Source organism: Empidonax traillii, unplaced genomic scaffold, assembly GCF_003031625.1.
Source record: "Empidonax traillii isolate 1590-97213 ecotype Southwest subspecies unplaced genomic scaffold, ASM303162v1 scaffold194:size798623, whole genome shotgun sequence".
Classification (NCBI taxonomy): Eukaryota; Metazoa; Chordata; class Aves; order Passeriformes; family Tyrannidae; genus Empidonax; species Empidonax traillii.
In genome coordinates, this window is record NW_020955387.1 from 344812 (window position 1) to 370300 (window position 25489).

Below are 25489 nucleotides of genomic sequence, written 5' to 3' on the forward strand. Positions count from 1 at the left end.
TTTTTGAGACTTGAAAAATCAGTGGATGCATAATCCACTTATCTCTCTTGTGTAGAAAAGTTGTGGTTTGGTAAAATATCTTCATTATTCTGCAAGTTAAGAACCTGCATATGTAATGTGACTTGTGTTCTGAATGTGCATAAATGGCTAATACAATTTATAATGTGAACTCAGTGAATAATCCTCTGAGAAATTACAGATTAAACAAAGATTTATCTTTTGCAGTGGTAAAAAGACAGACTTAATATTTTTAACACTTTTTAAAGTACTGAAAATCTAAATAAATTCCACTTAAGAACATGGGTTCACATAACTCTCTCCATGGATGCAGAAATGATCAGCCTTATTTGTGTATCAGTCCATCTCCATACCGTTTCTTGCCCTTGAAAAATAATCTTCAAAGTACTAACCTTGTAGATCCAAGGCCTTCTGTATCCATAAAATGCAAACATTGTTTCTAAGAGAATGGGGCAGGGAAGGGGGGTGTGGGACATGCCTCAGTTACAACTGTGGTTGTGTCTTACTGTTCTCTCATCATCTTGGACTCTGTCAACAGGCTGGATTAGCCCCATGCATGAATGAGGTTGCCCAAGTCAATGTTAAGACAGTCTCCACTTTGGAGTATTTCCTAGACATTTAGGAGCTCTCAGTAATTCAGACCTTTGAATGTAGTTCAAGGGTAAGAACTGAATGAGGTTCTTGGTTTTGAAGCCTTGTCCTTTGGGGGGACTGGTTTGATTTCTAACAGAGACAATTAACGGTGCACAAGGGCCAGTATTAAATAGTTGGATCAAGAACAGTCATTAAAAATGATCATACAGAGATATATAGATTGCATAAAAAAGGACATGTGCAAATGTAATATTTTTGTTCTCTTTGTCTGGGGCAGTGAGGTTGCCAGTACTTCATCATCTCAGCAGTGTCTTGCAGGTGGACTTGCATCCACTGAAAGCTTCCTTGAGAGTCAGAAGCTCTCAGCTGGCAGACAGGTAGAAAACTGGGCAGAAGCTCCAACAAGGATGTGTTAGGCTCTTGGTGGAAGACCTAGAATGATTAGATTCTCAGATGAGGTGAAGTGACTGCATAAAGGTTAGAGTTCATGTTCTGGATTTAAAGGGGCAAGTATTTGGATTCCATTACTAAATTATATGACTTACTAAGAATTATATCTAGGGGCCAAGACTGGGGGATGCAAAAGCAGGAGCTGTATGGAGTACACTTTGATAAAGCAACTAGAAACCTAGTTAAAACTGTATGTCTATGCACAACGTTATAAATATGAAGTATGTTGGTGTAGCACATCTACTAAAATGCAAGAAAAAAGTTAAAACCAAAAACTTTTTGCTAAAGCTTTTCCATCCCATAAGGATTTACTGTACATGTTCCTAGAATAAGTTTTTTTGAATTTTTCTTAATCAATGGATGTTCTCCCTGAAATAAATACGTGGGAAATATAATTAGTGTGAAGCACCGCAAAAGCAACATTTTAACTGTCACTCCTAATCATAATCAAGTCCACAAAGGATGAAGTTCACTTGATCATGTCTGCTGTGGATTAATCAGCTTTGCATCTTTTTCTTTGGAAGCTTTTGCCAAATCACAGGGAAAATGTGCTTTCTGCATTTGATATCTGGTAGCTACTTCTATGGGAATAATACACTTTCTCAGCAATGCACCTGGCAGAAGCAGAGCAAAGTGGAGGTTATTTAGGTTAGTCCTTGATAGGTGTGTGCCTTGTTAGTAAGGCATCGACACTTTTTTTTTTTTTTTTTTTTGGTGGAGATAGATATACATAGAGAGAGATATATATATATGAACGGAAAGTTGCAAATAGATTTTTCTTTTGTAAAACGCTCTGTATGCACTTTGCTCACCACAAAGAACAGAAACATCCTAAAACTTTCTCTGAATCTCCAGTAATGGTGGAGGACAGGGCATAGTGAGAAAGGAGGGTTCATGGCTGCTGGTGTCGGGGGTTTTGGGAGTATCTGGCCTGTGGTGGAGTCAGCGCAGCCACCCACTGCTGAGGGGAAGGTCACTCGTGTCCCATGGCCAGTGACACTGAAGAGCTCTTGAGGATGAAGACAGGAGCTCAGCTCAGCGTGCTTCTTCTGACCTGAGTGCTCACAGCCGGGAAGCTCCCTGTCCTCTTCAGATAGTATTTGCATACTGGCTCCTGCAGCACTTAGTTTTACATTACAGCACAGAGTGTTGCTGTGAAAGTTTGAAGGAACGATCACCGATCACCGCTGTCAGCAGGGACACAACCCTTAATAAACTGAGAGCTGTGGTTGGTGCAGCTCAGCTGCAGGTCAGCTCCTCGCCCGCCTGAGGGCTGTGCAAGGCTTCCACTGAAGCTCCTGCTACCTGGATATGGAAAAGCGGCTCAGTGCTTTCCCTTGTCTTACTGCACTTCAGCTGCCGTTTGATAGTGCAACACAGGAGTGACATCTGTAAAACCACCAAAGCATAAGGTCACCGTTTGGTGCCATACACCAGCAAAGCCAATTAACTTGGATAGGAAGTGCGTTTTAGTGTTCATTTGGGGATTACGAGCTAGCAGGAGGTGGGAGAAATGGATACTTACAGTTCCCATCTGGTCTGCTGATGCTAAAAATATCTGAATTCCTCAGTGAAATGCTAGTTTTTCACTGAGCTCTGGAACCTGGTACCTAATAATAAATATGTAGCATCAGCAGATATTGATGCATAAACGTGTATTGTAAGTCCAGAAACACTTTTAATAAGAAACTGAAGTGTGCTACGCTACACTATAGATGCAAAACTTCTAGTTCATTTGAATAACAAAAGTTGTTAGCAAATGAATTTATTTAATTTTGATTTGTATATTCCTAAAATGAGGTTGTTCAGATTGAATTCACTGCACTAGAGAAACAAATGTATACGATCCTAGAACGTATCCCTTAGATAATTTGGACAAAATAACTGTGATTTGAGGGTTACTGTTCTACAGTTAGGCTTTTTCTTACAAAAGTCACAGTGAAGTGAACCAGACAAGCAGTGTTTACAGTATTTATGGCTGCTCTCCTTCCAACAAATGTGTTTTACATTTATTATGATAGTATGTGAGTTAAAAGACCTTTTTTTTTTTTTTTTTTGTAAATCTTGGGTGGGGCATGCAGGGGCTTCTTGATCCCAACAAGGTATTTCCATCTTTTTTATTTTAACAAAGTAGTTCTGCTGGAGTCAATGAAACTAGTCTGTGCAAGTTAGTCAATGCAGAAATCGTAAATACATGTTGGGGCTACTGCTAATTTATGAGATATGCAGTGAATGAATGAAAGAAGAAAAACAGTCACGGGAAAAAAAATTGTTTCATTTGTAATGGTTATAGCTTTGGGACTTGGGGCTTTGCTTGTTGTTTTAGTCCAAAATTTCTAGCTAGTGCCACCAGTTACTCCTTGGCAAATGCTAGTAGTTTCAAAACACTAATTGTGAGTTAAAAGCAGTATTTTTGTTTCTTTTTTTAATCCGTTCCAGGAAGCAGAAAGTTGCTGGACAGGTTAGAAGGGAAGGTCCTACCTACAGATTCCAAATTAGTCTAGGGTCTAGTGGTGTTTGAAAAATACAGCAATAAATGTTCATGTGTGTTAAATCTGGGAGAAACCACCAAGTGTTGGTTACGCCTCCAGATTCCTTTCTGCCTGAGATTACAGAAGCACATAAATAAAACATCAGCGTAGAACACACATTGACACGGTGCTGCTGCTTTGTATGTGCTTGGTGTGGTACACTGTCTGGTAGGGACCTGTTCAGTAAACTGAATAATTAATCTATTGTTATTATTTGTCTAGTGTTTCCGTAAGTAAAAACATTCTGCTGATGTATCCTCTCAGTCCTCCGAGTGCTCTTGAGGCACATCTGCTGTGTCTGCCTGATACTGGAATGTCTGTGGGGCACTGTTAGGGCTGCACACGCTGTACATAAAGCACACAGCCCCATGGAGCTGATTAGGTGTCTGTGGGCTCATGCAGAACTGAGAAGATATGCCTTTTATTTTTTAGCCAGTTTTTGCTCCCCATTAAGTAATTATTTCTGTTAATATATGCAATCACCAAATGACGCGTTACATATATCGTTTCAAGGTTGTTTGGCCAGCATTTTGGAACAATTTCATCTTAAATAAACATATCGGTAGGATATATTTTGCCACTGTAATCTTTGTATAAGTATAGTTTGCAGCTGAAGTTCTTGATTCAAATGAATAGTTTGAAAATCCAGGCTGGGGAGCAGGAACATAAGGCAAGTGTCCTAGTTGCTTAACCAGAGTGTGCAGCCCCTGACAGCTTCTCTGCTCTATCTGCCAGGCCACCGCTCAGACAATTAGCCTGGGGTGTCTGAAATGTCACTGTGTTTGGCAACTGTTTGCCTTTAATAACTTCATCTACTTAACATCTTTATAACAACAGATAGCCCTCCTGGTGTTTTCATTAGACATAATGGAAAATGTCCCTTTTCCTTTTCTGGTTGTATTTGAAATCCAGCCTGGCTAACATAAAAATAAAATTAGGCAGCTGAACCTGGAAAAATTCTGATTCTTTGTATTAAGATTTTTAATTAAATAAAGTGTTAGGAAGACAACAATTATCAAAAGAGACAACAATCCACTTAATCTTACTGAACACACCTGCAAAGCCCTTGTGTTGTTTACATTTCCTCTACCTGAAAGCCTTTCAGCTATATACCATAATTAAAATTCAGCAAAAGAGCCTTTTGCCAGCAGAAAGTGTCATCCAGGTACAGTCACATGCAGTTCTACAACTTCTTTTCCCCTCAAAGTATAGTCAGTAACTGAAAACTTGAACATTCTTCATTCAGTAGTACCCAGAGGGAAGCAGTGGCATGTGGAAAAGGCTGTTCATTATTTTCTCAAAGAAAGTCTTTTAGGAAGCAAAACCTTGATTTTATAGATTAAGTTTATAAGTTTATATTATTTGAAACAACAGAGTTTGCCAGCAGAATGGTGGGTGTAAGTGCAGTGGTGTCTCGGGCAAGGCCACCCATTGTCAGGACTGCATCCAAACTGGGAATTTCACCAACACAGCAACATCAGTGTAGATGATACATACTATGGCAGAGGTCTAGAAAAGTTGGACAATGTCATGTGGAATGGAAAAAAGTCTTAAATGTGTTGAACCTGATCACGTAGAATGGACAAAGGTCTCTTGAACACTTAGGCAATGCTGGCCTCGGATCCCCAGTTGACTTCCCTCCTGTTTTGGGATGTTGGCTATCAAGGGCTTCTGTATCTGCTGTGTAGACATTGTGAAACCAAATACTGTGGGATATTATAGAGGACAGAGGGTGTGTGGGTTTAACAACAAAGTAGGAAAAAGGAAAAAAAAAAGAACGGGGAACTTACCTGCTGACAATTAGTCAGGTGTGAATGTCAGGACACGAGGTGTCCCAGCAACTGGTTGGTCCTTCTGAAATGTAGTCTCAGCTCCCAGTAGCTTGATTGTCCTGTTTGAGAACTTGTTTTCTCACCAGAAACAGGATATGGATTTCAAAAGACACATTGCCTTGTGTCTCATCAGGGCAGGACAACCTTCCTTTGTCTTGAGCAACCACCAAGAGGTTTACACAAGCGGTATGTGGAGCAGAGCAGAGTGTGTGGACCTGTTCTGGCACTGTTTCATCAGTCTGAATAGGTTTACCTTGCCCATGAAAAAGAGTTGAAGCAGTAATTAACATGTTGTTTTTTACTTTTGTGACTATTTATTTCAAAGTATTATTAAAGTATTGAAGGAATCCTGCAGCATTAGCTGGGATATTACTGCTGCAGGATTGCTGCTGACATTTTAATTTGGTTTAAGTTATGGCCTTTTCCTTTGGAAATGCTCATTGTGTCAAAGTCCCAGAGGAACAGCTGGCCCCCCTCAATCAAAAAATGAGGCCCAGTCTCAAGGAATTAGCCCTGTGGTACGAAGCACGCCTTCAGTTGAGAGTGACTTTTTGGAAAGGGGGATTTTGGGGAGGGCTGGGAGATTTATTGACAAGTACCACCAATTTGTGTGTGTGCTTCCTTGAAGTAAAATCTTTGATGTTATTATTTGAACAGTTTCCTTATTCTTCTGCAAGTCTGGGAATAAAGGTTTACAACAGAATTTTCTGCCGGTGTCTCCTTGTATTCATTACTCTGTTTGGCAGAAGGCACAACCAGCCTGCATTTATTTCCTGACTCTTAAGCATGTTGTTAGCTGTTACATGCCCGTCTAACTGAGGGATCAGGGGCTTAGCTGTAAACATGAGGATGGCTCAGGATAAAGCTGCGTATCCAAACTATTACCCTGAGGTCACCTGGCACAGTGAGGTTTTTTGCTGTGGGGCTTTGTTCATTCAGACCTTGTCCTGCCCTCTGCTGGCAGTTCCCTGTTAGGGACAGGGATGCCCTTAACGTTATTCCCAGGGTAGAGCTACCTGTGCCAGCTTGCTGCCTGCAGTCTGTTTTGTCAAACAGAATTTGAATTCCTGTCATTAATGAAACTTCTCGCCACAGGCAACTGCTGTGCCCATTGCGTTCATAATGTATATTATGTGAAGATGTGTAGTAAATACGCTAATTTTGGCCTTCGAAAGTCATCCCAAGGTACAAGCTATTACCCGGGGAATAGTTGTTCTGTCCTTCAAAGCTATATTTACTTTCTGAAGGCAAGCAAATTTCTGATTTTTGGCAGGCATGCTAATTCAGGAAGCCAAGTACTTAAGTTAAGAAATGCCAGTACTGAGGATGCCTGTGTTGTTTTAATGCTACTCTTGCCACATGCATACGTGTTTGATGCCTGTACTTACTAGATTGCCTACTGTTTTCCTCTATTTTTTTGCATGTTGGTGTATTGCATATATAATGAGCAGTAATTCCATATATTTGTAGTTTCACCTGTGACGTAGCCAAGTCAGGAGTGCTGTTCTCCAAGACAGACTTCAGATATAGTTCTGTGTACTTTTCAGTTTCAGAAAGAAAGGAAGCAAGAAACACTAATAACTTTGAACTTGGCTCACCTCTTAAGCACTGACTAAATAAGCAAATGGACCTGACAGGGAAAAATGTATAATATATGTGTAAGACCAGGCAAAATAAGGATTGTACAGACTGTTTCAGCTGAGATGCATCCTCATTTCTTGAGTATCTGACTTTACAGCCTTGATCATCTTTTAATATTGTCTGAGCAGGGTGGAGATGTCCAAATGCTTGAGAAAGACAACCTGAAAAATTGTGCCTCTCCTTTGAATAGCTATGGCAGTTGTGAGCAAGATTTTTAGATCCACTTCTGCTAGATGTGTTCATGAAGCAGTCAAAGTAGAGATGAGTTACTTGTAAATTTATTGACAGACATAATGGGATGTATTTGTGCTGATGGATTTCAGAGATAGTTGCTGTAAGCAGGAGAGTGATGGGAATCAGTGCAGGATTTTGTGAACAGAGTCCATGAATATGAACTGTCCTGCTGTTCCTCTCCAGCTTCTCCTCATCCTGGATTCCATACTTTCCATCTGACTTACATCCTTTGCCACAGAAGACCTTAACTTGTGCCTCTGCTTGTCTCTTTCCCTTTCTTCAGCGTGTGCTGGTTCCCAAGCTCAGTCTTCTGTTGTTGGACTCTTAGTCCAGTCTTGATTTCACTTCCCTCTGCTGCTTCTTGCCTGAGTTGTAGGTTTCATGATGGTTTGACTTTCAGATCTCTGAAAACCTTTCTATTGGAGCTGTAATGTAACTAGGCTGACAGCAGGATTCACCTTCTTAGCTACTTTTTGCCAGGTCCCTTCAAAGTAGTTACAAACCTTGGCCATGGTTGTTTTCCTGAGCCGCCACCACTTCTCTCCTTCCTTGTCAAATGTGACAATGAATGGCAGCCAAGGGAATAAAAAAGTGGACAAGTATGGAAGTAGGATGAGTCTGGTAATAAATAAATATGTATTTGACCCACAAATTTACTTCTAATTAACCAGCTGGGAGCTGTAATCACAGTTTTCCAGGGGGCTGGCTGCCGTCAGGTAGTCGCCGTGTGTGTGTGTGCTGGGAGGGTCAGAGATGCTGCTTGGGAAAAAGCAAGCTGTTATTGTAATGGGGGACAGCTGAGACCTGTGTGTCTAACCAGTCACTAGGGACCACCAAGGCTGGCTTTCAGCCTTCCTGCAGAACAGTGCATTTTATGGAAAGGTACTTCCTATGCAAAATCCTTGCTCCCACAGATAGGCTGCCTTTGGAAAGGAGCCTGCAAGTGTGACTTTTCAGGAAGCGACTTGGGGTTACAGTCTGTGTAACTTTTCCACTCATATTTATAGGATAAAATTAGTAACTGCAGTTCTCAGAGCAAAAGGGAAGGGGTCTTAATTATAATTCAGTAACTCAGCAGGGAGCCCAGATAATGACTGCAAAGGATGTAAATGTGCTGTGGGACACCATGCCTGTTTGCACTGCCCAGACCCCAGGAGATCCTGAAAATAAAGAGAGAAAGGAGGGCACTTGAAGGCCCCATCAGCTATTTTAAAAGGATACCATCCTTTAGATGGTCTGTCAAGGCACTGGTTGGTGGCCTTACCCATAGTATTGCAGAAGGTCCATCTAAGGTCTGTCTGGCTGCTTGTTCCAGGGCACTCAGGCAGGTGACCCTGCGGCACCTTACGTGTCACACCCTGCCTTCCTGCCTGCTTAAACTGGGCTTTTCGGTCGCTCATGCTGTGTAAGGAACTGGGGTGTCTGGATCCAGGTACATAACATCCTTAGGCATCCTCCTCACAAAGTAACCTACTTTTAGACACCAACTTGAGAAGGAAACAAAGTGCCTCCTGCCTGGAAAAGAGGGCAGGAGGGCTTCTTCCTGCATAGCCTCATCCAGGGATAATTGGTGGTTGTTGAAATGAGATGGTGCTACTGAGCAAGGAGACCGTGGGGCTGTGGTCTGGGACTCCCCATGGCTGCTTACTGCTTTTCTGAGCTACTGTTTTTCTTTTTAGCCAAAAAAAATTTAAAATGAGCTCATCAACAAAAATAAATGTTAATTGCATCCTTATGGTTTTTCCCAAGAAAATTTTACATTTTGAAACAAGCACTAACAGCATGCTTGTTTGCTCTGAGAAGAGGAGACAGGCATTTACACTGAGGAACTGTGCTTGGAGTTCAGCAGTAGGTAGGAGACTGTGCTCAAGATGTATCCAAATCCCAACTTGTTAACCTGCATGCATACAAGTGCAAAATTGTTTTTGTTATTGGAGTTATTAAATGCAGTAGTAATTATTTTTGGTGGATTTTTTATATTTCTTTTGGATACTTCTTTAGTTTAACTAACTTTTTTTTCCTTTGTCTTTAGCCATTGATGGATTTTTAAAAACTGATGAAAGACAAAGACTGGCAAAGGAAAGAAGAGAAGAAAGGGAGAAATACCTTGGTAAGTTGGCAGGAGGTGTATGTATTATTTATGTATATGTGTTAATAGGGTTAAGTAACTTACAACATCTTTTCTGTTGTAAATTTTAAACGTTGTGGTTCAATCTGTTCCTAGTCTTTATCCCTTTTTTTGAATCAAATTAAAAAAAATAATCTGTCTTTCTGGATTTTCCATTCAGCTATTAATATTCTGTAGTTACGAGTTGATATTCTTCTTTGATTTATGTGCTTTTGAATATAGGTTTATGTTCAAGATACTGTTAAGATTCTGATTTGTAAAAATACCAAATAAGCTTTGGATAATACTCAGGATAATATGTAGGATGATTTGGCAAAGCAGCCTCAATTTTAGCCTGTTATATTTTAGTCATACTGAAAGATACCACAGAGTTGTTAAAGCAGATACTTTTCCATAAGTCTTTAAATGGTTAATATTTCAAGAGGATGAGAAAAAATATTATTCAGTTCCTGAACAGCATAAGCATTGGTTTCAGAAATTATTTTTAAATAATAGGGTATTTTTAATCTATTAATAGAACTAGGGAAATGTCGAGGGAATTGTAAAATATGTATATATATATGTGTGCATGTGTAAAATAGAAAAATATATATAAGGGGGGTGTATATACACAGTTAATATATATATATGCATGAATAAAATCAACTCTGAGACATTGATTTGGACTTTCTATGGTCTATTTGAATATATATTTATAAATAAAAAAAGGTTGAACAGTGAACTTCACTTTTCCTTATTGTAATGACAAGAAAGGCCAGGAGCACTGTTCCTAGAGGTTACCTGACAATACCTATCAGAAGGAATTGTCAGTGTTTTATGATCTTTGTAAAATTTAAGCTAAGCATATATTTAGAGGAAACGTCAACTAAAACAATATGGGCACCTGTAAAAAGAATCATAGGAAAATACTGTTTTTACTGCATTAAATAAACAAATTGCTGACCATTTCTTGACAAAACCTGAGGCTTGAGACCATAACTTGACGTTTTTTAGTACCATGGGCTTGGTCAGCAAGATTCTTTTTGGTAGTTATAGTGAAAATCTGCTGCTGTTTAGTACTTAATGTCCCCTGAGGTTCTGTCTATCTGGGGCATGAACCAACCTGAGTTGTAGCTTACTTCTCGTCCAGGTATGCCCAGTCTAGGCTATCTCTTCTGTCCTCTTGATTATCCCTTTCTTGCTGGTTCCTGAGAAAGTGACACCATGAGTAGATTGGAAAGGACTTGGATTAAAAAGCAGAAGAGATGAGAGGGAAACTGAAACCTGGAGAATTTGGGAGTGGTTGGCCCAGGGAATTTGGAAGGTGTTGACTGCAGTTTTTTTCCCAGACATCATATACACCTTCTGGAAATACAGTTCTTTAGGGTTAAGACCATTTCTGTAATGGGGAGCTCTGGATTTTGGTCATGGTTTGTGGCAAATTTCTTTTAGAAGTTCAGAAAAAAGCAGTGTGTTCCCCAGGAAGTCAGAACTTTAAACAGTCAGTAGGTACTTCGCAGCAATATAGAATAACCTTTTCAACAAAGCCAAAACTCGTTAATCAGTGGTTTAGTATCCCTAAATTAAGGAACAAGAATTGTATATATGTTCATGATGACAGAATGGTTTGCTTCTCTGTTCAGAATCAGTCCCCGATTTCACCTACTGACTCAGAAGGTAATCGTAGCACAGTCTCTGGGCACTTTATTTTTGGTTTTTATGAACTTCAGCATGCTTTTTTTCACCTGCTCTACCTGACTTGGCTAGCAGTTGTGAATAATTAATGAGTGGTCACTTGTCTTCCACCTTCTCTGAGGTAACTCTTTTTCTGTTGGCAAGTCTGACTCTTCACACCTTCAAAGCAGGCTCACCTGCAGCTCTGACCACCCTCCCCACCCCGTACTGCCCTGTCCTGGGTGGGAAGGAAGAGTGGATTTTCGTAAGGCAAAAAAAGAAGACAACATCAACTATATTTCTAGCAAGAATAAGCTGGAAGGTGTTCTGCAAATCAGGCTGAGTTTGAAGAAGAAGTATTCTAGGAGGAGTCTGTATTCAAGGGGAAGAAATACAACTGTTGGAAAAGGATTTGGGTGTTGGTAAGACTCTGTCTTTCACCCAAGGGCTTGAAGATGTAGTGGGGCCAAAATGGACTGAAGGTCACAGTTGTAGTTAAGGAATCTGAGGGCAGGAGCTGATGAAAGAAGGTTGATCTTAGAAGAGGGAGTTGAGATGTCTGGGCAAGAGCCTAGGATTGTTGGGAGATACTGAGAAAGAGCTGAGTGAAATGTGCTGTACTAGGAAACAGGAACTGAAGGAGCAGTGTGAGGCTGAATAGGTGAGCATGATGAAAGACTAGCTCTTGTATAAACAGCATTAATTCTGACTTTCCCTAACTTTCAAGTTCTTAGCCTGGCAACTGTGAGAATATTCCATCTTTGGTATGGGCTATATGTGTGTTGGTATGTGACATTACAGGCTTGTGTGTATGTAGGCATGCTTACTGAACTCCTCTTTCCTGCCTTCTTATGGAATACACTTGCATGAGAAAAGTGAATTTTTCCTCGTGATTTGCCACATCAACTTCTGCTACTTGTTTTCCTACATAAACCTGAAGCAACAGTCCTGTATGAAATGTTGCAGTCTGAATTTCTTTATCAAGGTGATGTCTCAAGAAGGTTATTGTTCCAGTTGGAATAAACAACTGGGCAAACTCTTGATAACAGAAGTAATTTTTTTTCATGTGAAGAGGCAGAAGTGGGTAAAGATGGAGTACCAAATTATGAGCTGAATGGTGTATTTTCAAAACTTCATAGAAAACTTAGCATATGTTGTTTTCATGTATTCGTTTTGAAGGCAGCTCCGTAACAAGAAGCAGTTTTAAAGAAATTCCAAGGGCTTTTGCTTCAACCTACGTAACTGATTCACTTCAAAGCTTACTGGGAACATTTGTTATGTCTGAAAAAATAATTTGGCTTAAAGCCACAGAGAGATTTGAAGTGTAAACAAAAAAGTGTTTTTAAAATGTTCTGTACACTGTTTTTACATAGGTAAGGGGCACAAACTGTCACCTGATGTACAAGGGCTTCCTTATTTGTTTATTGAGCAAATCACTTAGATTTACTAGTCATTTCAGCACTTCTGTGCACTATGTTTTTAATCTTAGTGTACTAAGACCCTGTGTACTTGTATTTGTTCTTTTACACTGTTGTGCCATGTTATCAAATAATTTTAAAGCAGAAGAAAATTTGCATGAAGTGAAACGCACCTTTTTCTCTGCATAAGCCGCCAGGGAACAGCAGATACTGGAGAAGGAGAGAAGAGCAAAACTTCAGTATGAGAAGCAAATGGAGGAGCGGTGGAGAAGACTGGAGGAGCAGAGGCAGAGGGAGGAGCAGAAGAGAGCAGCTGTTGAGGAAAAACGGAGACAAAAGCTTAAAGAGGAGGAGGTGAGGCCCACTGGGAGATGTGCAGCAGGGCAGTTCTGTGTGGTAGCATTAACCGTAGCTGAATATTGACATGCACTAAACGATTTGGGGGGGCAGGACTGCAGACATGTGGGTATTACTTGGGGAACTGCAAACATCACCACAGCTATTAGGAGTCCGTACTGCTTGTACATCAGAAACACTTTCCAAAGCATTTTTTTAACTTGATTTCTGTCTGGTCTCACAGAGTTGTTATCTACTATTGCTAACATATCTGGGGCTCTGATTGTCAAATGATAAAGCACCAGCTTTCCAGAAGGAATTTTTTAAAGATGAGTGTTTCCAAAAAGGGAAAGATTTTTCTTACTGTTCTGTTTATTGTCATGAAACAGAAATCATGTTTATGAAAATGTGTTGTTTCATTTTTCCTTGGTGACAGAAACTCAGAAATTCTTACTTAAAGCAGTGAAGAATCTAGGCTGGTTTAAAATTCTCTCACAGAACAGAATTAATCACATATATTTTAAGCATCTTCCTACCCTTCCTCTCTTCTACACTCCCTGCTGAGATTGTTTAAGGTTCTTTTTTTGCTCTAGTGAGTCCAATTTCTGATACAGATCTCTGAATGCAGTGTGTGTGTGTATATTTCTGCATGACATTATATAGAAAACACTAACACAGCTACTGCAACTGATAAAGAATTAATGATTTTTGGAAAAGGGGGCAGTGGTTTGAAAAAAAAAAAAAAAGGCCAAGAGAAGAAATCTCCCTAGTTCTAGGTAAAAAAAGCTCTAGAAATCTGCAGTTCCTCCTTTTTTCTGCCCCCACCGTCTTTTGATCACAATAACTTTGCAAAACAGTTAAATCACTTCTGCATGGAATCAGAATAACATACTGCTGTTCATTGAATTTTTTGTTAGATTTTTCACATTAACTTGAAGAGAAGATTATATCCTGTCATTCCTCTTTCAGCTTAAACACACTGATTGTGGCTTCTGTGTAATGGCTGAAAATTCACTTTAAAATATTTTGTCATGTGGTTTGTTTCAAATTCTTCTAAGAAGAATGGCAGAAAACAGAAACAAAGCGGGGTGGGAGGTCTCTTTCCTGTGGTAACATTACTGACCTGATGTGCTCCTTCCCCAGCGTTTCCTGCTGTGGTAACCTTTTGCAGCTAAGCAAAATCGATTCCCTCTGAGGGTTGTGAGGGAAAGGGGCAAGTGCAGTAACTTTCAAACCCCTGTCCTCAAAATTTGCAGCAGGGGAAGGTCGGGAGGTGTAGGAAGAGTGAGCAGCTGCCTGCTTTCCCTGCCTGCATGGTTTGCCTTTGCTGGAGAGACGAGAGCAGGGTTGTTGGGCACAAGAGAGGCTGTGGCAGGTCAGAGCCAAGGGGGCTCCATCTCCTGCAGTGGCCTCCTGCACTTTCCCAGAGATGGATATAGGAAGTTGAGCAGAGAGTGATGTTTCTCCCAAGCATCAGCACGCCTGTTTCAGCTCCCGAGGACACTGTACGTGTGATGGGAGACTTCTCTAATGGCGAGAGAAAGGCTGCTTCCCAGAGTTTGGTACCACTTCTCTCACTGGGCTGGTCCTTTGTGCTTAAACTGTCCAAAGCCTTTCTTTGGGAATTAAGACAGGCCCACCAGCTCTGGCTTCTTTACCTTTTCTTTCCTCCCTCCCTCTTCCCCCAGGCTGAGGAAGGTGAGAGGAGCAGGAGGACTGGAGAGGATGGTTGCTTGTTTGGGGATGGGATGAACCTGGGGGGGAGGAAAAATCCAGGAGCCTCTGAAGGAGGAGAGGGTACATAGGGGAATAATCTGTAGAATAGGGAAGAGTAAGGGAAGAAGGAAACTGGGAATATGAGACATCACCTTCTGGCTTCCCTTTGTGGTTTCTTGTCCCTCATTTCTCAAATTCCACTTGAATTCTACTAAAGGATCTGCCGAATTCCCCCTCTGCTTCTGGTGAATCTGTCAAACCCCACATGCATCGTAACAGTGAGGGTCTGAGTAAGGATGATGATGAACTTGCAGCTCCCTGGGCATTGCAAGTTACTCGATGCCTGTGAGTCATTCTGGCCATTTAAAGATCTTCTTTACTGGAAGAGCTTTGAAGCTGTATTTCCCACATCTGAGGCGGGGTGTGTGTGTGCCCTGGCCAGTGAGTCCTCAGTGTTTCTCATTTTAACTCTGGTTTACACTGGCTGGGGACTGGAGTACCCATCTTACCTCCTCATCAGGTGTCTGAAATGACAAGTAGAGAGATTTTCTTCCTTGCTCTTTGCCTTATTGGTTGTCCTTTATATTTTCCTGAAGTTATTTTTCCTTGCTTTTTAACACAGCAGAAGGTAGTGCATTTTTGTGATAGGAACAGATTGTATAAGTCTCTCTCTACAAAACATTATTGTTGCATCTGGAAGACTTTGAGAGGAAACTGGTGGGGAGTTGTTGACTCCTATGTCAGAGCATCCTCTGCTTGGCTGTTTTGCTTGGAAAGGACTTCTTAAAGAGGAGGTGGCTAAAATTTGATTTATTTTGCTTGCTTTTTCCACTCTACAATGCCAGATAAGATATGGTGGTTTTAATGTCTATATTGGTAGGAATGGAGGTATTCTCTCAGAGTTCCCCTCTGAGGCAGCTGGAACTTGTTGCAGAGCACAGTGAAAGCGTGTCCAATTCTTCAGACAGGACATGAATAAATATATATGAAAATATGTGTTTGCCCCGTTGACACTGACTGCACCTTTCTCATCTACAGAGGTCTTCAGTACCACTGTCCTTCCCTGAGTATTAAACTTGCCCACTTCCTTTAGTAAAAGCAGTCCCTGAGCCTTGAGGAAAGAAACGTTGTTCAACAGAAGTGATTGAAGAGTTGCTTCAGTCTGGGACTGGATAAAAATTTTTTAGTTCCCTGCCTTGAAATTCCGTGTGACTCAGAAAATGCCTTGCAAATAGGTGTCTAGCTGTACCTGGGTTATTGGAGCCGTGTTCTGCTGATCTTGGATTCCATAAGACAATATGAACATCACTTGTACAGGCCATGTCAAGGATGCTTGAGCGAATAAGAGCAAGAACATCCATCCAGTCAAAGATTTGTTTTTAATAAAAGCATCAGATTTTGTTAAAAAGGAAACTGACAAAAGTAGTACTGAGCCTACCAGTATACTAATGTTTAGATGAACCTGTAGAGAGCATCAAATTTAAGCCAGCACTTGACTTGAAAGATTGATATAACAACTGTTACATTGAAAAGAATATCCTGCATCATTGGAGAGATTGTTTACACGCACATGCACTATTCATTACATTTGTAAAAAGTATGCACTTAGACACAAGAGTGTGACAACTCTCAAGATATTATAGCTTTAATTACTTACTGTATTATATACAATTCAAATTTCATTACTTTTAAAATTATAATATATGAAATAATAATTGCTTTCCAAACAGATTTTGGCAGTTCATAGCCTAAGTGGGATTCAGTCGCATGAGAAATATAAAAATTCTGCTGCAAACTGTTAGAGATTGCATTGCAAGCAGTCTCTCACTCTGCAGTGGACATGAGGAGAAATATTTAGTCCTCATTACTGACCATCCTTTGCCCTCCCCCTGCTGTTCCCTGCTGTGGCAGCTCCCTTTGTATCTTAATGCAGAGCCTTCCTCTGTCCTATGCTGTCGTTTGATGCCCACACCCTGACACACACCCATAACTGCAATTGGTTGAGAGTAGAAATTAATTTTATTCAGAATGGTACTTAAATTTAAGAATACTGTATTGCTTTTTAAAGCATTATTTAAACAGAAAATAACAGAGCTCTTTCGTTGCTATAGGGAAGAGCCACTCAAAGATGAAGCTGACTGATAATATCAGGAAACAGTGATCTACTTGCATACAGTGCTGTGTGTAAAGAGAAGAGGAAGAGGTGGTTTTGGGCTCTTTTAGATATTTATATTGTAGGTATAAGGAGATGGGTTAGAATTGTTTGCACAAATTATTTTAAGTCATAATTTTTTTTAAATGAATTTTTTCCTTGTTTGTCACATCTGTGTTATATTTTGCACAGAGAAAAGGAAAGTACTAGTCAAATTACTTGTTTTCTCACAATTGGGTTTTGTTTGTGGATTTTTTGTTTTTACTTCGGACAGCACAAATTTTTATTCTGTTGCTCAGGCTGAGGAAAACCTGGATGAGTAACTGGATTTTGAAAGTAACATGTATTTTTTAGATACTAGCAGTAGATGGCTCTCTTTTATGATTTTATTAATTCTTAATTTAACCTACATGCAATTCTTGTGCAATATAGTTTTTTTGTGGGAACTCACTGTATCTTGAGTGCAGACATTGTTTCCTTTATCTGTAGCTGTTAAGAGTTCCCAAATGAGGATCACACTGGTAGTTTAATATCTTTTTAAGAAGGTACTTCATCTATAACATAGACTGGAAGGGTTTTCCACATTGTTTGCTGGTGAAGGAATGTCTTGTGGTTTAATTTTCGTCACAGAACAAATTATTAATGTATGAGGTGTTTATGCTGTGCTTCCTTATGTCTTATTGTTTTCTTTGGCTTTTTAGTTTTGTGCCAACTTAAAGTGTTTTTTTAATAACTACCCTTTCTTTGTGAAAAATGACCCTCAAATTGTTCTTTATCTAAGCTATATCTGCATGAGGTTTAATAATTATGTTCTATAGTGCTTTAATGAAAGGCTCTTTGCAAATGAAATTCAGTGATCCTTTCCACATCGTGTGGCTGAAGATTTCAACCTCAGATTGTAGGTAGCATGGACTGTCAAATATGTATGAAGAATCATTTAATTTCTTTAATCTATTTCACTGTGCATTTTATTCTTAAAACACTTTCTTAGTAGGTGGTATAAGTGTATTCTGTGGTTTGCAAACTAAAGAATATTGCTGGTTCTTGTTGCAAACATCATTAGAAAACCCTAAACAAAACAACAAACAAACATAAATCAGCCAGATAATTGAAACTTGACTGCTTTCATCTTATCTTTTTTGTTTAATGTCGAACAGTATTAATTAGAAACGGGAAGAAAGAAAGGTTCTGTATAAGAGTATGCTTTAATGAGAAATAAACGGGAGGATGATTTTCCTTGGTGTAAAGAGTGTGGGTAGAAGGGTAGGTTGAGGCAAGATGCAAAGTAGAAGAAAGTAGTGAAAAGAAGCAAACTGCAGAGAAGAACTGGTGATGAAATAAATAGGTGAGGTTTCCAAAGAGTAAGAGCAGAAAAGACACTCAAACAGAATTAAATTAGAGAGGTGGGAAGTTAAAAGTAAAAAGCATGAACTTGAAATGCAAAGGCAGCACACACAGGTTTTAAGTGTGAAAATGGCATCATCAAGCAGTAAGAGAAGAAAGAAAGACTGTTGTGAAATAAATCAGAGGAGTGACTTCGAATTCCAGAGACTGGAAGATTGTTTCCTTTTCACACCCCAAGTAGGGACAAGAAGTGAGTAGGGTACTCAGAACTGTGGGGTTTTCTGTGCTGTAGCAGAAGAGGCTGCATTTGGGCTTTGTGCTGCCTCCTGATGATTTGTGCAATTGCTCTGTAGGGAAAAGAAGGGGAAGGAAGGAGGCAGAGCTCGCATTTTCATGCCTGCCTGGACACTGATGGCACTGACGAGACAGAAGGGGGGAGGAAAGGGGGAAGGGAGGGCGGGGAAGCAGCTGCCTGCTTTCAGTGGTCTTTGAATGATGTTACCTGATAGACTGCGAGCTCAAAACACATGACTGAAAAATCGTCTTCCTGGAGACAGCAGCAGAAATTGTAACAGCAGGGTGGGGCACCTGGCCAAAAGGTAACAGGGACGAGAGAGCTGAGAATGATGGAAAGAGCATGCAAGGATTTTCTTTTCTCAGTCTTTGTATGGAGGGTAATATATTGGCATTCTTTATAGCACAAGTGATTTGTAATGAGGTTAAGGGAAGAGAGCTTAAAGATTAAAGGTAGTGGCTTGCTGTTGATATTGATGGATAACTGGTAGTAGGGGTGGATGAGGTGGAAAAAATGAGGTCAGAAATAAATTACTGCAAGTTGTAGTAGAAGAGATTCTTCAAAGATGTGGAAGAGACAAAAGTATATTGCAGATAACCAGAAGATGATGAGAGGACATCTGGCATTGTAGAAGGCCAGGAACCCCAGTAAAGTAACACAAAGGTTACAGGTACATGTATAAAAGTTCTGTCATGGAGGTTTCTGGAGATGCCTGATGTTAGGGTCTGATGTGCTGAAGGCGCTTCATCAGAGATTACAGGCTCAACATCAGTGCAGAGGCTGAAGGAGACATGCTTGAACAAAGACTGAAATTTTGTGGTAAAATCTCTCAGAAAAAGGCAATAGGAAAGCCAGTCCAAAGGCATGAATCAGTTAGAGAAAGTATTCTGTCCAGGAGATGTATGAGAGGTTTTCCATGCAGTTGATCTGAGCTGCCAAAAGATACTGGAGACAGAGCAGGGGGTTGATAAAAATCAGAAGGGGTATGATGTAATCACAGAAGCCTGCAGGATCCAGTTTGAAGTGGATGAGAGTAGGAGTTTTACACTAGATCAGAAGGACATAGCAAAGGTAATAAGTGATAGCACCAAAAATAGTAATAGGATCAAAGGTCTAAAATCCATTGGGGCAAAAGTTGGAGGCAGCAAGAGTAGACATATCTTTCATGGTAGGAGTTAGGCTGTGAGGGTGAGGAGGTTGCCAGATGGGAATGAGGTATTGGGAGGAGGAAGAAAAGAGGCTATTAGATGATGGAATGGTGGGTGGGGAAGAACCACATTATATCTGCTTGAAAGGAGGAAAAGAAAAGGTGCAGAGATCATTGCCACAACAATAAATCACTGAGAAACTAGCAGAGGGAGGAGGTGGGAATGAAACTCAGTGGAGGTCTTTCAGTGAGTCAGGAGGTGGTGGAGAGGGAATAAGGTGACCATACTTAGCTGTAAGTGAAAGGTAGAACAGGATTTGGGGAGGGAAAGAAATATATTTATTCTCTCACAGCTAAAAATCCTACCTCAGCAAGCCATGGAGAAGAACATGGGGATAGAGGGTGGGAAGCAAGTAAATCTTGGAACAGCATGATCTAGGCATTCATTAAAAAAAAAAAAACACAGAGGGGAAAAAAAAATCAGAAGCTCTTAACTGCATAGACTGTAAGGAACATAGCGGAAGAAAGGAGGGAGTTTTCGTGAAAATAAATATATAAATAGAGCATCCTGCAAAGTAACCTACTTTGGGTTTGAAGTGATCATTTATCTGAGTGACTAGGTGGAGCCACTGGCATTGCAGCAATTTAACTGTGCTCAGAAAGGGATGGGAAAAAATCCTGATGTCTGCATAGACAAGAAGGAGTTAATGCTTGTCGAGCATTATTCTTATACAAATTAAGTCCAGAGCACAGCAGCAGCCTCACCAGCAGGAGCAGATGCTAGGCAGTGATGCAACCTGTGTTATTTACTTAGGCCTCTGTAGTGACCTCAGTGGCTTGCAGACAAAGGACACACATATCTGGAGGTAAGTAGAATGCTGATACCTTCTTTATTCACTTCTTTTTCTTTTATTGTGAACAAGCTCCTGTAATCATCCTGTGTGGAGCAACAGGGGGACTGGGTATTTTTAGCGTGGTTTCAGGAGGCGGGGTGGGGAAAAAAGCCCCCAAAGAACTGACTGAGATCTGGTTTCTGGTTTTGTACCAATTCAACCAGGAACGTTTAGAAGCCATGATGCGTCGGTCCCTTGAACGCAGCCAGCAGCTGGAACAGAAGCAGAAGCGATGGTCGTGGGGAGGAGCACTGGCTGCAGGCTCAGGAGGGAGAGATGGTAAGTGAAACAGGCTGCCTGCATTGCAGATCTGGAAGTGCAAAATGCATGAGATTGTGGAGATAGTAAGTATGATGGTTTTATAGTTAGGGTGGTACTGTGCGGGCTTCTGCCTTGGGGCGTGAATAAGTACTTTGTAATTGCTTGCCAGGCTTCCTCTCTCTAATACCTTCTGAGGAGAAAGGTTCCTCCTAACTTTAGGAATGCAGATCATTTTAACAGAGTAACCAGAACCTGTTTGGAGGATGCTAAATGCTAAAATTAAAATTGATGCACAGTCTCCCTTATTATCTTCCTCCACACTATCTTCCCACGCACACAGTTAGCAAATTCTGTATTCACCAAAGGACTGAGTGCTGTCTAAGCCTTGCAAAAAACTGATCTGTTTTTGTTTGGTACTTTTAAAAACTGCTGGGAATTTCTAGATGACTATGCAGCATGTGCAGTTTAAAATAGTTTGTTTTTTCCCCCCCATATACGTTCTGTTACTGCTGTTTTTGCTTTGGCTTCAGAGCAAGTTCTTTTTATTACATAATCAGTCATGTGCTGCTTTTATATTTCAAAAAGATGCATGTTTTCTCTTTTAAATCATGCAACTTATTTAAATTTGTCAGGTTTGAATAAACTGTTATGGGTAAAATATCCATGTTTGGGTGATGAAGAAATATGACAAGTACTCTTTTAAAACAGTGTGTAAATATACTTAACTTTAAAAAGGCAAACTCTGTTTCATATCATAGTTTTAATGGTATGCCATTAAAAAACCCAGAAATTAAACATATGTAATAATAAAAGAAGTCTTTTATACTTTGAGAAAGAAACCAGTTTTTCTTTGTGATGCAGTTTATGCTTAATTCCAGCTCCCCCAACTTATTCAGTAATTTCTTTCACCTCTTTTTGCTCTGATTTCTCTGCTGTGTAGGTGAATCAGAAAATACCCCACCCCCTGTTCTAGGTTTAGCTGCCAACACCCTTCCTCCAGACCCTGTGACCTCTACTGCTCCTGCTGATTCCTTCAATGGTATTTCAGAGAATCACAGCACCATCGTGTCTTGTTTATAACTGTTCTAATCACTGTAATCCATCCACTGATCTTGTCCTTCCTAACCAGTGTTTTCTTATAATTTCAGTCTGGCACTCTACAGCATTACCCTTAGCGTTGTAGACCAATGTCTTTTTAATTTCCTTTTAATTTTGCCATGGTGGAGCAGTGCATGCCTCACATTCCAGCACAGTAGAGGCATTTCATGGTTTTCTCAGTAACTGTAGACTTCTACCACTCAGATTCTCATCTTTGTTAATTCTGTGGGTGCTCTGTGTGTGTGTGTGTGTATAATTAGGCATATATTTGACAGTTCTAATGGATGGGCACAGGTGCTGTTGAAAAAGATTTCAGTTGCACAGTAAGACAAAATGTGTTATGAAGCCCGTGTTTCATCAAAACAGTCCTCTTTTTCCATCTCAAGGGCCTTTTTCTGCAGTATTTTAAGAACAAGTAAATTTACAATACATTTACATGGCCATGCTGTGTTTTTCAGCCTCCAAAAATGAATTTTGGCTGAACTGGTATTTGTAACAAAGTCAGGAAGTTGACTTTGTGTAATCAATTATGTTTTATTCTATTACCTTTTTTTTGCACTTTTTCTGTGGCTTGCATTTTTTAATTCCTATTTCCATAAAAGGACTGTGAAGTACATGAGTCCTCCAAAATTACGATTGTATTGCACATAGGGTTTCTAATCTTGATTGTAAATGTACTTGGCATTTTGAAAACAAAACACAGCCTGTGCTTTCGAGAAGTAGGTTCCTTCTCTCGCCCCCAAAGGAGGAGCTAGGCTTGGCTATTACTCCTGCAGAACGTACAATAAATGTTGTTCTGTCCATGATTTCACAGAACTCTTATTTCTGTGCAAACAGATTCAGATTTTTTTACTAATTGTTGTTCATGTGCAAAGATACTTGGCTGTGCAACTGATGTTTTGCAGCATACCAACATCATACGTGGTTTTTTTAAGAAAGCAAATTGTATTGTCTACTGTAGTAGATGGAAGGAAATCTTGCCAACCCCATTGAGGCAATGATTTGATGGATGTAATAGGGAATACAGTAACTTAGGAGCTGCAGAATTACACGTACATGTCCCTTGCTGAAAATATTTTTTGTTTTGAAAGAAATAAAATTCAAATTTAGGGGACAAGGAGCCTGTGTTTTTAGCTTCTGAGTATCATACAGTGATCATCATGTGCTAGTACACTCTAGTAATACTTGAGTAACATTTTTCTTTCATTCAGTTAAATAAATGCCAAGGTAGGAAATGGATATTGGGCTAAAACAGACTTTGTCAAACAGTATTTCACAAGAAAAAATTACCAAGAATCTGTGTCTTTTTTTTTTTTTTTTAAATCTTCCCAAGCACAAAAAGATAAAGCCAAACAGTGAGGTCTCATCATGCAAGCACACAAATGTTGATTATTTAATTTTCTTATTAGAATAATACTTGAGGTCTATTCCAGGTCATCCAGACTTGAAAGCAGAGGGGAGAGGGAATGAAGATGAGTTCAGAATTGTCCTGTGTGCAGTTTGTTTTCTTTGGGTAACTTTATGCTTGTGCTGATCTTTGAATATCTTGTATCACAACGGCTACACTCATTCAGACCTGATACATAATTATGTCCCAGTGGCAGTACAAAAAATAGGCTGCTGTAAAACTGGAGTGTTAAATTCACAAGCAGAAAAGTTGCATCCCAAAGCATGTGTCACAGGATGCTGGTCCTCCAGCACTCAGAAAGAGCTTATCTGCTGCCTAATTCAGTGCTCTGAGTGGCAAGGGTCACGAGTACAAATGCAAGGTTAATTTGGGGAGTTTATCAACACCATGACGTGAATACAAAATATCTTCAATGCGTTTCTCTGCAGCATGTGACAAACTTTCAGCTTCTACAATGAATCTGCCAAAGCAAATGGACTCGCCAATCAGTAAGCGCCTCTCCTCCTCCACCGCGGCCATAACACATTCCCCCGACAGAGGCAAGTGAACCTGCTGGTCTCCTGCCAGCCTAAACTCTCCTTCTGCTTAACGCACTTCTTGTCCATATAGTTGTGTGATTTGCTTATGTATGTCATTCAAAAGAGCTCAAACATTTGAGGCATTTTAAATTAATACATTAAAGTAGTTCTGTAGCCTGTCCCGAGACTGTGCTGCCGTGCTGGACATAGCAGTCCAGCAACAAACGCTGTGGGCTTTCTACTGATTCTTTTTCAGTTTTTGATACTCCCACAAACAAGGTTGTAAGTACATGCTGTGACTGCAGCCGTTTCCTATAACTGTACTGCTTGTGACCTTCTGGCCAGTAGGAAAAACAGGCAAACCAAGTATGTGGCTTGACAGTAGATACGGGATGTACTGTGGGCAGGAGTACATCCAACGAGCCACCTGGGACACTTCAGTCTGGTGACCAGAGTTGTAGAGCCCTTTAATTTGTTACAAAACTCTGATCCATGAGAGACTCAGCAAAAGATGATCATCTTGTAGGATTAGTGATTACTAAACACTGAAAAGAGGACTGAAGGGTTTATCTCACTGTGAACTCTGGCTTTTTTAGGTTTGTTTTGTGTTTCTTTTTTTCTCTCTTTAATGATAAAAAAATGTATTTTTTGAAGTAAGTGACTATGAAGGCTTGTTTTTAGAATGAAAAGAGAAGGTACATTTATTTTAACTTCTGAATGTCTTAATGAAAACTCATCAGTACTTTTGAGATTATTATGATGGATGATTGTAAATATGTGTAATAGGAACATCTATAAATATGTCTTACATAGTTGACACATTTATGGAGTAGGAAGGAATGCAGGCATATTGTATAAATAAGACTTACATAATGCGGTGAGATGGCAGATTTGAAATGCAGTCCCACTTTGGTTGGCACGTTAGGGAACAGCCGTGCTGTTACATCAAATATTTTACCTCTTCTACTGGGGAAGAAGACAAGCCTTTTTCATGCTGAGTCATGAAAGCAACCATTTTACATAATGGAACATGCCTCTGAGTAAGAACAAAATGCAACACAGTCTTAACCTTACTATATTTATTGTACAGGTGGGAAAATAATTTAAAAGGATGGAGAAACTAGAAGACTTTTTTCAGAGGGAATGAATATTATCTTCAAATATTTTAAATCTCAAACACTTCCAGGGGTTTTGGCATTTCATTTAATCATTTCATCATTTTGTTTCAGTTATTTTTACGTAACATTGTTTCATTTATTTGCATTTTAAATTTTATTTTATTTGCTCCCATCCTTCAGCTCACCGCATGCATCTTAGTCCAATGGAAAACTTTATTGTTTCTCGACTGCTGACTCCCACACAGTCATCTTTAGCCAGAAGCAGAAGTACATTAATGCTTTCTGAGCAGTACAATACTCCAGGTAAAATGTGACTTACTTTGAAACCATTCAGGTGTATTTGTGGCTGCATCTGCGTAGTTGCTGAAAGAAAAGGAGTACCATGAACCAAATGACAATTTACGTGGTCGTACAAAATCAATGACGAACTAAGTTGTTCCTGATTACAGTGGAAAAGCCCATCATCTTGCCTGTCCTGTCCTGAATGTCTATTTAAGGAAAAAAAAACAACCTGAAATCATTAAATCTGAAACCAGTGGAAAAGCTGAATATATTAATGTAAGAAACAGGTTTTTAGACAAGGATGTGACACCTCTCAGAGGCCTTGATTGATTTATTAATGTCATCCCTGTCTTACCCAAATAGTATGTAGAACAAAAATCCCAGTGCACCATTTTGAGCCTTAATTATTTTTACAAGGGTTC

The 25489-nt window shown here is 39.9% G+C and overlaps 1 protein-coding gene across 8 annotated transcripts in view; it reads left to right on the forward strand.

Moving 5' to 3' along the window:
- The first annotated feature begins 9054 nt into the window (after window positions 1-9054).
- The window catches only part of MAP7D2 (MAP7 domain containing 2), a 36814-nt gene continuing 20379 nt past the window's right edge, over window positions 9055-25489 (forward strand). For 2 of the 8 annotated variants that reach the window (XM_027886749.1, XM_027886750.1), the window contains exons 1-7: window positions 9055-9152; window positions 9333-9410; window positions 12690-12853; window positions 20547-20661; window positions 21584-21682; window positions 23578-23688; window positions 24966-25088. In XM_027886749.1, the coding sequence (XP_027742550.1) occupies window positions 9083-9152; window positions 9333-9410; window positions 12690-12853; window positions 20547-20661; window positions 21584-21682; window positions 23578-23688; window positions 24966-25088 (760 nt within the window). In that variant the 5' untranslated portion in view covers window positions 9055-9082. Of the gene's footprint in view, window positions 9153-9332; window positions 9411-12689; window positions 12854-19196; window positions 20356-20546; window positions 20662-21583; window positions 21683-23577; window positions 23689-24965; window positions 25089-25489 lie in introns of those variants that run through there. The other 6 variants (XM_027886754.1, XM_027886755.1, XM_027886753.1 and 3 more) reach the window with 5 other exon arrangements.